Source organism: Salvelinus alpinus, chromosome 31 (assembly GCF_045679555.1).
Source record: "Salvelinus alpinus chromosome 31, SLU_Salpinus.1, whole genome shotgun sequence".
In the NCBI taxonomy this organism is placed as follows: domain Eukaryota; kingdom Metazoa; phylum Chordata; class Actinopteri; order Salmoniformes; family Salmonidae; genus Salvelinus; species Salvelinus alpinus.
This window is the reverse complement of record NC_092116.1, coordinates 39,154,243-39,167,773: the sequence shown is the minus strand read 5'-3', so window position 1 is coordinate 39,167,773 and position 13,531 is coordinate 39,154,243. Positions and strand designations below refer to the sequence as shown.

Below are 13,531 nucleotides of genomic sequence, written 5' to 3'. Positions count from 1 at the left end.
CCTGCACTTTCACTGGCTTTTGTCATATCGATCCCGTTAACTGGATTGCAGCCATATTAACCATACCACGTGGTTAAACTCTTAGACTATCGATACCGACAGAATAAGAACAAGTCTTTGATATTAATTACTAGTCTGCAGCTAGGAATTCGTTATCATTGAACGCGAAGACCGACAACCGCCGAAACATCTACTACTAAAAGTCTTCAGTTAACATCTCTAGGGTAGGGGGCAGCATTCGGAATTTTGGATGAAAGCATGCCCAAATTAAACTGCCTGCTTCTCGGGTCCAGAAGATATGATATGAATATAATTTGTAGATTTGGATAGATAACACTCTAAAGTTTCCGAAACTGTTAAAATAGTGTCTGTGAGTATAACAGAACTGATTTGGCAGGCAAAAACCTGAGAAAAATCCAACCAGGAAGTGGGAATTCTGAGGTTTGTAGTTTTCAAGTGAATGCCTATGGAATATCCAGTGTCTGTGGGGTCAGATTGCACATCTAGCTTCCACTAGATGTCAACTGTCTTTAGAAGTTGTTTCAGGCTTCTATTGTGAAAGGGGAGCGAATAAGACCACTCTAAGCAGATGGCTCAGCTGAAAGCCTTTAGTTTAGTCACGCAAGCTCCGTTCCCTTTCCGGTTGAAACATTATTGAATATTTATGATAAAAACACCCTGAGGATTGATTAGAAACATCGTTTGACATCTTTCTACGAACTCTAAAGGGAACTTTTTGACTTTCCGTCTAGACTTTGTGCCCGTGCTTTGTGCATTTGGATTACTGGACTAAACGCGTGAACAAAAAGGAGGTATTTGGACATGTATAACACTTGTAACTTATATTAATGTTTATGATGAGTATTTCTGTAATTTGATGTGGCTCTCTGCATTTTCACCGGATGTTTGTTTGAGACAATGCATTTCTGAACAAAACACGGCAATTTCAAATGAGGTTTTTGGACATAAAGATTCACTTTATCGAACAAAAACAAACATTTATTGTCTAACATGAAGTCCTGGGAGTGCCACCAGATGAAGCTCATCAAAGGTAAGTGATTAATTTTAACGCTATTTCTGACTTTTGTGACACCTCTCCTTCTTTGGAAAATGGCTGTATGGTTTTTGTGGCTAGGCGCTGTCCTACCATAATCGCATGGTGTGCTTTCGCCGTAAAGCCTTTTTGAAATCGGACACTGTGGTTGGATTTATTTTTAAAATGGTGTATAATACTTGTATGTTTGAGGAATTTTAATTAAGAGATTTCTGTTGTTTGAATTTAGTGCCCTGCAATTTCACTGTCTGTAGGCCAGGTGTTCCGCTAGCGGAACCCCCTTCCCAGAAAGGTTAAACACTTCCTGCTATTTGAGAAATGACTAGTCAACAACATTAAACACTTCCTGCTATTTGAAAAATGCCTAATCAACAACACTAAACACTTCCTGCTATTTGAGAAATGTCTAATCAACAACATTAAACACATCCTGCTGTTTGAGAAATACCTAATCAACATTAAACACTTCCTAATCTGGTGTGGGATCAGGGCTATAGATGATAGTCACATCTGCATATAGATGGACCTCTGCCTCAGCAATGTTTTCACACAAGGTATTACTTAAATAGTGAACAATAACGGCCCCAGAAGTCATGAACAGAATGGAACCCTGCAGCACTCCAGTATTAACAGAAAGATGGTCAGAAGTCATGATCAGAACCCTGCAGCACTCCAGTATTAACAGAACCCTGCAGCACTCCAGTATTAACAGAACCCTGCAGCACTCCAGTATTAACAGAACCCTGCAGCACTCCAGTATTAACAGAACCCTGCAGCACTCCAGTATTAACAGAAAGACAGTCAGAAGTCATGAACAGAACCCTGCAGCACTCCAGTATTAACAGAACCCTGCAGCACTCCAGTATTAACAGAACCCTGCAGCACTCCAGTATTAACAGAAAGATGGTCAGAAGTCATGAACAGAACACTGCAGCAATCCAGTATGAATTAAGGCTAGGGGGCACTATTTTCACGTCCGGATGAAAAGTGTGCCCAGAGTAAACTGCCTGCTACTCAGGCCCAGAAGCTAGGATATGCATATAATTGGTCGGTGTGGATAGAAAATACTCTAAAGTTTCTAAAACGGTTAAAATTATGTCTGTGAGTATAACATAACTTATTCGACAGGTGAAACCCTGAGGACAAACCCTCCACAATTCTTTTCTTTTTGAGGTCACTCTCTTTCCAATAGGTTTTCTATGTGGATCTAGATTTCTAAAGCACTTGCTTGCAGTTCCTATCGCTCCAACTAGATGTCAACAGTCTTTAGAAATTGGTTGATGTTTTCCCTTTGAGAAATGAAGAAGTATCCTTTCTGGAAGTCGAGCCAAGTGTCCTGTTGTGGTTGGGGCGACCTCATTTTGTTTTGGTCCGGTATTGAACACAGTTTATCCCGTCATAAATTGTATCAATTATTTACGTTTAAAAATACCTAAAGTTGGATTCGGAAAGTTGTTTGAAATGTTTGGATCAAGTTTACATTATTTTGTAGTCATGTTGCGCAAGTTGGAACCGGTGTATTTTCTCAATCAAACGCGCCAAATAAATTTGGGGATATGACGACAGAATTTATCGAACAAAAGTACCATTTGTGATGTTTAATGGACATATTGGAGTGCCAACAGAAGAAGATCTTCAAAGGTAAGGCATGAATTATATCGTTATTTCTGACTTTTGTGTCGTGCCTGGCGGGTTGAAATATGATTTGTCATGCATTTGTATGCTGGGCGCTGTCCTCAGATAATCGTATGGTTTGCTTTCGCCGTAAAGCCTTTTTGAAATCTGACACTGTGGCTGAATTAACAAGAAGTTCATGTTTAAACCGATGTATAACACTTGTATGACTTATGAATTATTATTATGAGTATTTCTGTTTTTAATTTTGGCGCGCTGCTATTTCACTGGGTGTTGTGTGCGCGAAGAAGAAAGGTTGGTCAGAAGCACTCCAGTATTAACATGTCATCATCCTGAATACATTGTGATGTAACACTGAGATAATCATTAAACCAGCAACAGCTTTACATGAAATACCTGTTTGACAATCTCTGCATCAATTTTTTCACTGTGTCAAACACCTTGGACAAATCAATTAACAAAGCAGCACAATGCTGTTGGCTATACAATACCTTCTCTATAGTATGTATCACTATCAGTACATAGTAACTACTGTGAGTCAACAGTAGGTAGTAGGAATATTAGGACACAGACAGTGAGTCAACAGTAGGTAGTAGGAATATTGGGACAAAGCAGTGTGACAGTGTGGGAGGTTTTGATGTGTGAGGAGTGTGTTGTAAAGGCTGTGTGCTGAGCTGCTGAATACATGATCTATAACAGAGGAAGGAGTGATGAGGGAGGAAGACCAGCTGAATACATGATCTATAACAGAGGAAGGAATGATGAGGGAGGAAGACCAGCTGAATACATGATCTATAACAGAGGAAGGAATGATGAGGGAGGAAGACATGTTGATATTTTAGCAGCCAATCATTTAGCCAGATTTACCAATACAACCTCTGATCACATCTCCAGTATTCATGACTCACCAACAAAGAGTTGAACGGTGGTTTCCTTCACCTGGCCGGTCAGTGTTGGAATGAAGCACATGTAGCTTCCAGCATCAGAGAGAGTAACTCTGGTCAGCTTTAAGGAGACGTTGCCATTCTTCAGTTCTTCATGAAACATTGATGTCCTTCCCCTGTAGGATGGAAACTGCTCCACATTGGAGTCTCGACCTTGACGGTAAAGATGGACATTTCTTGTTTTCAGGTACAGTCCTGTCCACTCCACTGTCATGTCCTCAGCACCGACACTGGGTTTTAGGGAACATGGTAGAATGACGTCATCACCAGCTAAGGCAACGACTGGGTCAGCCGAACCAACAACCTCAGACGACTCTGGAGAAAAACAAAATGACAAAATGATCCGGCTGTCAGACCCTGGCCAGCAGTTTTAGTGCTGGCATGCCGGTGTTGTGACAAACCCCCCGCTTCGTGAACACACTCAATTCTTCATTGCTGAGACTTGCTAGTTGAGATTTCTGCTCTTCCGTTGTCAGTATTTCAGTAGCAGAAAGCATGTTTTATTTGTGTCCTTAAAGCTGCGTTTCATGGCGGTTTGATCGCACTTGACGTTATCTCAGTATTGTCGGTCTGTCAAAACAAGATGTTTTTAATTTCTCTAAACTGACTCAATGATTAGGAAAGACTGACTCACTGTCCTGTCGGGCAGTTTTCAGTTTGTTTCAAGTGTATTAGTCTATAAATCTCTTTTCCAAAACTCGTCATCTCTCCCATGTCTTATTCAACTAGTAGTTGAAATGTTTATTGCCTACATTTGACTCCCTCCTCTATGTTAAATATAACACACATACATTAATTATTCATTTCGGTTGCCTATCCTGACATTTGTTCTATACAAAGTATTTGAAAGTATTTGACTCTGATGTGTGCCACAGAAAAGTACTTGACTCAAAACACAAACACAAAATTAAGGAAATTAGAAGGGGGGGGGTTGGCAGGGTCAAATACTTTCTATAGAACAAACTTCACATCTGGCAACCGAAATTAATAATGATGAGTATGTGTATTATATTAAACATAGAGGCGCGATCTGCACGTTGTAGCGAGTAGTCGCATTTCGCTTCGCTCCACAGGTAGTATTACATTTCATTTCATTTCATTACAGTACAACGGTTTGATTTGTTTGATCTTAGCATTTTTTTCTTAGCTAGCTACATAGCCGTCTTTGTATCAAAGATAATTGTGTAGTTTAGAGTAATTATCGAGGTTAGCTAGCCAGCTATTTTCGTCCTTCTAACGTAGTCAACACTGCTAGCTAGCCAGCTAGCCAACTTCTACCGAATAGCAGCACTGTAGAAACTATTACATCAGAGTCCCTCGACTTCTTGGCACTGACGGAAACATGGATTACCACAGATAACACTGCTACTCCTACTGCTCTCTCCTCGTCTGCCCACGTGTTCTCGCACACCCCGAGAGCTTCTGGTCAGCGGGGTGGTGGCACTGGGATCCTCATCTCTCCCAAGTGGACATTCTCTCTTTCTCCCCTGACCCATCTGTCTATCGCCTCCTTTGAATTCCATGCTGTCACAGTTACCAGCCCTTTCAAGCTTAACATCCTTATCATTTATCGCCCTCCAGTTTCCCTTGGAGAGTTCATCAATGAGCTTGACGCCTTGATAAGTTCCTTTCCTGAGGATGGCTCACCTCTCACAGTTCTGGGTGACTTTAACCTCCCCACGTCTACCTTTGACTCATTCCTCTCTCCCTCCTTCTTTCCACTCCTCTCCTCTTTCGACCTCACCCTCTCACCTTCCCCCCTACTCACAAGGCAGGCAATACGCTTGACCTCATCTTTACTAGATGCTGTTCTTCCACTAATCTCATTGCAACTCCCCTCCAAGTCTCCGACCACTACCTTGTATCCTTTTCCCTCTCGCTCTCATCCAACACTTCCCACACTGCCCCTACTCGGATGGTTTCGTGCCGTCCCAACCTTCGCTCTCTCTCCCCCGCTACTCTCTCCTCTTCCATCCTATCATCTCTTCCCTCTGCTCAAACCTTCTCCAACCTATCTCCTGATTCTGCCTCCTCAACCCTCCTCTCCTCCCTTTCTGCATCCTTTGACTCTCTATGTCCCCTATCCTCCAGGCCGGCTCGGTCCTCCCCTCCTGCTTCGTGGCACGACGACTCATTGCGAGCTCACAGAACAGGGCTCCGGGCAGCCGAACGGAAATGGAGGAAAACTCGCCTCCCTGCGGACCTGGCATCCTTTCACTCCCTCCTCTCTACATTCTCCTCTTCTGTCTCTGCTGCTAAAGCCACTTTCTACCACTCTAAATTCCAAGCATCTGCCTCTAACCCTAGGAAGCTCTTTGCCACCTTCTCCTCCCTCCTGAATCCTCCTCCCCCTCCTCCCCCCCTCCTACCTCTCTGCGGATGACTTCGTCAACCATTTTGAAAAGAAGGTCGACGACATCCGATCCTCGTTTGCTAAGTCAAACGACACCGCTGGTTCTGCTCACACTGCCCTACCCTGTGCTTTGACCTCTTTCTCCCCTCTCTCTCCAGATGAAATCTTGCGTCTTGTGACGGCCGGCCGCCCAACAACCTGCCCGCTTGACCCTATCCCCTCCTCTCTTCTCCAGACCATTTCCGGAGACCTTCTCCCTTACCTCACCTCGCTCATCAACTCATCCTTGACCGCTGGCTACGTCCCTTCCGTCTTCAAGAGAGCGAGAGTTGCACCCCTTCTGAAAAAACCTACACTCGATCCCTCCGATGTCAACAACTACAGACCAGTATCCCTTCTTTCTTTTCTCTCCAAAACTCTTGAACGTGCCGTCCTTGGCCAGCTCTCCTGCTATCTCTCTCAGAATGACCTTCTTGATCCAAATCAGTCAGGTTTCAAGACTAGTCATTCAACTGAGACTGCTCTTCTCTGTGTCACGGAGGCGCTCCGCACTGCTAAAGCTAACTCTCTCTCCTCTGCTCTCATCCTTCTAGACCTATCGGCTGCCTTTGATACTGTGAACCATCAGATCCTCCTCTCCACCCTCTCCGAGTTGGGCATCTCCGGCGCGGCCCACGCTTGGATTGCGTCCTACCTGACAGGTCGCTCCTACCAGGTGGCGTGGCGAGAATCTGTCTCCGCTCCACGTGCTCTCACCACTGGTGTCCTGTTCTAGGCCCTCTCCTATTCTCGCTATACACCAAGTCACTTGGCTCTGTCATATCCTCACATGGCCTCTCCTATCATTGCTATGCAGACGACACACAATTAATCTTCTCCTTTCCCTCCTCTGATAACCAGGTGGCGAATCGCATCTCTGCATGTCTGGCAGACATATCAGTGTGGATGACGGATCACCACCTCAAGCTGAACCTCGGCAAGACGGAGCTGCTCTTCCTCCCGGGGAAGGACTGCCCGTTCCATGATCTCGCCATCACGGTTGACAACTCCATTGTGTCCTCCTCCCAGAGCGCTAAGAACCTTGGCGTGATCCTGGACAACACCCTGTCGTTCTCAACTCACATCAAGGCGGTGACCCGTTCCTGTAGGTTCATGCTCTACAACATTCGCAGAGTACGACCCTGCCTCACACAGGAAGCGGCGCAGGTCCTAATCCAGGCACTTGTCATCTCCCGTCTGGATTACTGCAACTCGCTGTTGGCTGGGCTCCCTGCCTGTGCCATTAAACCCCTACAACTCATCCAGAACGCCGCAGCCCGTCTAGTGTTCAACCTTCCCAAGTTCTCTCACGTCACCCCGCTCCTCCGCTCTCTCCACTGGCTTCCAGTTGAAGCTCGCATCCGCTACAAGACCATGGTGCTTGCCTACGGAGCTGTGAGGGGAACGGCACCTCCGTACCTTCAGGCTCTGATCAGGCCCTACACCCAAACAAGGGCACTGCGTTCATCCACCTCTGGCCTGCTCGCCTCCCTACCTCTGAGGAAGTACAGTTCCCGCTCAGCCCAGTCAAAACTGTTCGCTGCTCTCGCACCCCAATGGTGGAACAAACTCCCTCACGACGCCAGGTCAGCGGAGTCAATCACCACCTTCCGGAGACACCTGAAACCCCACCTCTTTAAGGAATACCTAGGATAGGATAATGTAATCCTTCTAACCCCCCCCCTTAAAAGAGTTAGATGCACTATTGTAAAGTGGTTGTTCCACTGGATATCATAAGGTGAATGCACCAATTTGTAAGTCGCTCTGGATAAGAGCGTCTGCTAAATGACTTAAATGTAATGTAATGTAAATGTTAACAGCTACTAAGATCAGTGAAATATAGTAGTAAACTAAACTGACAACGGAGTGAAGAGCAGAAATCTCAACTAGCAAACAAGTCTCAATCAAATCACATTTTATTGGTCACATACACATGGTTAGCAGATGTTAATGGTCACATACACATGGTTAGCAGATGTTAATGGTCACACACACATGGTTAGCAGATGTTAATGGTCACATACACATGGTTAGCAGATGTTAATGGTCACATACACATGGTTAGCAGATGTTAATGCGAGTGTAGCGAAATGCTTGTGCTTCTAGTTCTGACAATGCAGTAATAACCAACAAGTAATCTAACCTAACAATTCCACAACTACTACCTTACACACACACACAAGTGTAAAGGGATAAAGAATATGTACATCAAGATATATGAATGAGTGATGGTACAGAACGGCATAGGCAAGATGCAGTAGATGGTATAAAGTACAGTATATACATATGAGATGATAATGTAGGGTATATAAACAAAAAGTAAAAAAAGTGGCATAGTTTAAAGTGGCTAGTGATACATTTTTACATAAATTTCCATCAGCGGCCACTAAATGTTAGTGGTGGCTGTTTAACAGTCTGATGGCCTTGAGATAGAAGCTGTTTTTCAGTCTCTCGGTCCCAGCTTTGATGCACCTGTACTGACCTCGCCTTCTGGATGATAGCGGGGTGAACAGGCAGTGGCTCGGGTGGTTGTTGTCCTTGATGATCTTTATGGCCTTCCTGTGACATCGGGTGGTGTAGGTGTCCTGGAGGGCAGGTAGTTTGCCCCTGGTGATGCGTTGTGCAGACCTCACTACCCTCTGGAGAGCCTTACGGTTGTGTGCCGAGCAGTTGCCGTACCAGGCGGTGATACAGCCCGACAGGATGCTCTCGATTGTGCATCTGTAGAAGTTTGTGAGTGCTTTTGGTGACAAGCCGAATTTCTTCAGCCTCCTGAGGTTGACGAGGCGCTGCTGCGCCTTCTTCACAACGCTGTCTGTGTGGCTGGACCAATTCAGTTTGTCCGTGATGTGTACACCGAGGAACTTAAAACTTTCCACCTTCTCCACTACTGTCCCGTCGATGTGGATAGGGGGGTGCTCCCTCTGCTGTTTCCTGAAGTCCACAATCATCTCCTTTGTTTTGTTGACGTTGAGTGTGAGGTTATTTTCCTGACACCACACTCCGAGGGCCCTCACCTCCTCCCTGTAGGCCGTCTCGTCGTTGTTGGTAATCAAGCCTACCACTGTAGTGTCGTCCGCAAACTTGATGATTGAGTTGGAGGCGTGCATGGCCACGCAGTCGTGGGTGAACAGGGAGTACAGGAGAGGGCTCAGAACGCACCCTTGTGGGGCCCCAGTGTTGAGGATCAGCGGGGTGGAGATGTTGTTACCTACCCTCACCACCTGGGGGCGGCCCGTCAGGAAGTCCAGGACCCAGTTGCACAGGGAGGGGTCGAGACCCAGGGTCTCGATCTTAATGACGAGTTTGGAGGGAACTATGGTGTTAAATGCTGAGCTGTAGTCAATGAACAGCATTCTCACATAGGTATTCCTCTTGTCCAGATGGGTTAGGGCAGTGTGCAGTGAGGTTGCGATTGCGTCGTCTGTGGACCTATTGGGTCGGTAAGCAAATTGGAGTGGGTCTAGGGTGTCAGGTAGGGTGGAGGTAATATGGTCCTTGACTAGTCTCTCAAAGCACTTCATGATGACGGAAGTGAGTGCTACGGGGCGGTAGTCATTTAGCTCAGTTACCTTAGCTTTCTTGGGAACAGGAACAATGGTGGCCCTCTTGAAGCATGTGGGAACAGCAGACTGGGATAAGGATTGATTGAATATGTCCTTAAACACACCAGCCAGCTGGTCTGCGCATGCTCTGAGGATGCGGCTGGGAATGCTGTCTGGGCCTGCAGCCTTGCGGGAGTTAATATGTTTACATGTGACTAAAGTCAATGTGAAATGGCTAGCTAGCCGTGGCCTTTTTGGAGCGATGGGTAACAATGCTTCGTGGGTGTCAGTTGTTGATGTGTGCAGAGGGTCCCTGGTTCGCGCCAGGATATGGGCGAGGGGACGGACGTAAAGGTATACTGTTACATTTAAATGCTTTAAATGTTTTACTCACCTCGGCTGCAGTGAAGGAGAGCCCGCAGGTTTTGGTAGCGGGCCGTGTCAGTGGCACTGTATTGTCCTCAAAGTGAGCAAAAAAGTTATTTAGTCTGTCTGGGAGCAAGACATCCTGGTCCGCGATGGGGCTGGTTTTCTTTTTGTAATCCGTGATTGACTGTAGACCCTGCCACATACCTCTTGTGTCTGAGCTGTTGAATTGCGACTCTACTTTGTCTCTATACTGGCACTTAGCTTGTTTGATTGCCTTGCGGAGGGAATAGCTACACTGTTTGTATTCGGTCATGTTTCCGGTCACCTTGCCCTGGTTAAAAGCAGTGGTTCGCGCTTTCAGTTTCACGCGAATGCTGCCATCAATCCACGGTTTCTGGTTTGGGAATGTTTTAATCGTTGCTGTGGGTACGACATCGCCAATGCACTTTCTAATGAACTCGCTCACCGAATCAGCGTATTCGTCAATGTTGTTGTTTGACGCAATGCGGAACATATCTCAATCCACGTGATCGAAGCAGTCTTGAAGCGTGGAATCAGATTGGTCGGACCAGCGTTGAACAGACCTGAGCGAGGGAGCTTGTTGTTTTAGTTTCTGTTTGTAGGCTGGAAGCAACAAAATGGAGTCGTGGTCAGCTTTTCCGAAAGGAGGGCGGGGGAGGGCCTTATATGCGTCGCGGAAGTTAGAATAACAATGATCCAGGGTTTTACCAGCCCTGGTAGCACAATCGATATGCTGATAGAATTTAGGGAGTTTTGTTTTCAGATTAGCCTTATTAAAATCCCCAGCTACGATGAATGCAGCCTCAGGGTGTGTGGTTTCCAGTTTACATAGAGTCAGATAAAGTTCGTTCAGGGCCATCGATGTGTCTGCTTAGGGGGAATATATACAGCTGTGATTATAAACAAAGAGAATTCCCTTGGTAGATAATGCGGTTGACATTTGATTGTGAGGAATTCTAAGTCAGGTGAACAGAATGACTTGAGTTCCTGTATGTTGTTATGATCATACCACGTCTCGTTAATCATAAGGCATACACCCCCGCCCCTCTTCTTACCAGAAAGATGTTTGTTTCTGTCGGCGCGATGCGTGAAGAAACTAGCTGGCTGCACCGACTCCGTTAGCGTCTCTCGAGTGAGCCATGTTTCCGTGAAGCAAAGAACGTTACAGTCTCTGATGTCTCTCTGGAATGCGACCGGAATTCATCAACCTTGTTGTCAAGAGACTGGACATTGGCGAGTAGTATGCTAGGGAGTGGAGTGCGATGTGCCCGTCTCCGAAGCCTGACCAGAAGACTGCTTCGTTTTCCCCTTTTACGGTGTCGTTGTTTAGGGTCGCCGGCTGGGATCAGATCCATTGTATTGGGTGGAAGGCAAAACACAGGATCCGCTTCGGGAGAGTCATATTCCTGGTTGTAACGATGGTGAGTTGACGTTGCTCTTATATTCAGTAGTTCCTCCCGACTGTATGTAATGAAACCTAAGATTACCTGAGGTACCAATGTAAGAAATAACACGTAAAAAAAACAAAATACTGCATAGTTTCCTAGTTTCCTAGGAACGTGAAGCGAGGCGGCCATCTCTGTCGGCGCCGGAAGGGGGGGGGTACAATCAGGCCAGATGTGAGTCAGACGTTTGTCCTACCTGGGTACATAATTTAAAAGTATGGCCGATATGTATTGGGGTGCAAAAGCGTGATTTGATTTGAAAACCAATAGAAACATTTTTAAAGTAATTATTAAACTCACAGGCAGCCAGTGCAGAGACTTTAAAACCAGTGTGATGTGTGTTCTCCGTCTGGTCTTGGTCAGTACCCTGCAGCATTCTATATGTTTTACAGTTGACCAGACGATACAATGTCACAGATATAAAGATGAGTCCTCTACCTCAATGGGCATTACCCTAATCTATAATGTCACAGATATAAAGACCTATCTGTATAGGCATTACCCTTATCTTAACACTCACTAAACTATACTTAACCGTAACATAATTTAGAACTATTCAAAAGGACGGTCGGAGGTAAAATCTTAAGTAAAATATAAACCCTACTCCATATGAGATAGTCTAAACTCACCAAGAAAACAATGGGAGGTAAATCCTCAAAGGAAGTCCCGGGATTAACCGGGGATGAAAAGGTATATGGAGTCTAAGTAAACTGTAAGGAAGATTTAATTACTCATAAAAAGGAATGAAGGAAGAAGTATGGTTTTGAAGGGCGCCTAGATGTAGATCAACTAGAAACTATGATACAGCAGATACATAAGACGTGTGTAGATAATCAAGGGAAACAGCAGGTTGAGGGTTAGATATAGTGTGGCTGTCAGAAGCCCGGAAAAGAAGGCAAGAAGGCAAGAAGGCAAGTGTAAAGAAAGAAGAATAAAGTGATAAAGAAGCAGAGGGAGCAAGACAGAGAGAGAGAGACAGAGACAACGAGAGCGAGAGCAGAGATACAGTTTCAAGCTAGACACAGGGATACCGGAGATGTTATGGTTAAAAGGAATGGCAGTAGTGGGATTTATTAAAGGAGTTTTACCTGTAACTGTTACTCCTAAATTATTTTATTGACCTTATTGATGGCAGTATTTATTGAAACCAGAAGTAATAGCAGGGATTATACCTCTGTTTAATTAAATCATAATGTTATTACTGGAGGAGAAGATGTTTTTTGAAACTTGTCCATGTTTTAAGTCCAAAAGGCCGTTAGTGGGATGGACTTATAAGGAGTAAATAGAAGTATTATTTTAAGCGTCCCTGATTCTAGTACTCTCCTAAATTTGGTAAAATTAGATAGTAGATATTTCTCTGTGATTGATTTGGTAAATGAGTTTCTTAAATTCTAATTCACCCAGATAGTTAGGTTTGAATTACAAGTTTTATTCTCAGGTAGTTAGCTGTTGTTGTATGTAGATGATATTTTTGTGAGAAATTTTACACAACAAAAAAAAGCTGTAAAATGGATTTTATAATATTATTATACTTTTTAGTTGAATAAGGTTATAAAGTTACCAAGAATACGTTTTAATTATGGTAGACGTATGTTAAGTATTTAGGACATATTTTAAGACAACACGGGAAATAGATGAAGAAAGAAAAACAGGGATTTTATAAGCGTTAAAATGAATTATGAAAAGAGATATGATGCAGTTCTTAGGGAATTATGTTGGAATGGAATTATTATTAGGTAAATTACTGTCGATACTATGTCCACACTATTAAATATCAATGCAGTATGACTAATGACGATGTGGCCCAAAGACTGACTGGGTTAGTAACTTTATTTAACATGTTTTTAATCTTTTGACAACAGTGACGGTATGTAAAACAATTTATGATATAACACAATGGATGGCTAATTCATCATACTGCATTGATATTTGATATTATTTATAAAGTGTTATGCTTTGTTTTGTTTTAGATTTAATGTTTTGCAGGCCAACGGTGTTTCCATGTGCTGTAACTAGGAATGAAGACAAACGGGTCCAACAGAGTGAAGAACACAAACTGGAAGTGCCGTATTTGTTGTTGAAAATGTTATATATATATATAATGCTAAACCCCATCCACACTGAAG

The 13,531-nt window shown here is 44.3% G+C and overlaps 3 protein-coding genes across 5 annotated transcripts in view; 1 reads left to right on the top strand and 2 right to left on the bottom strand.

The window, feature by feature from the left end:
* LOC139561635 (butyrophilin subfamily 3 member A2-like) overlaps positions 1-13,531 on the top strand; it is a 1,433,431-nt gene that overhangs the window by 142,424 nt on the left and 1,277,476 nt on the right. The gene's annotated exons all lie outside the window — the stretch shown is intronic.
* The window catches only part of LOC139561637 (low affinity immunoglobulin gamma Fc region receptor II-b-like), a 286,052-nt gene that overhangs the window by 214,131 nt on the left and 58,390 nt on the right, over positions 1-13,531 (bottom strand). The gene's annotated exons all lie outside the window — the stretch shown is intronic.
* Positions 1-13,531, bottom strand: part of LOC139561632 (Fc receptor-like protein 5) — a gene marked incomplete in the record, with an annotated part of 1,233,720 nt that overhangs the window by 1,218,418 nt on the left and 1,771 nt on the right. Inside the window, 1 exon segment of the mRNA XM_071378856.1 lies at positions 3,598-3,948. Within this exon segment, the coding sequence (XP_071234957.1) occupies positions 3,598-3,948 (351 nt within the window).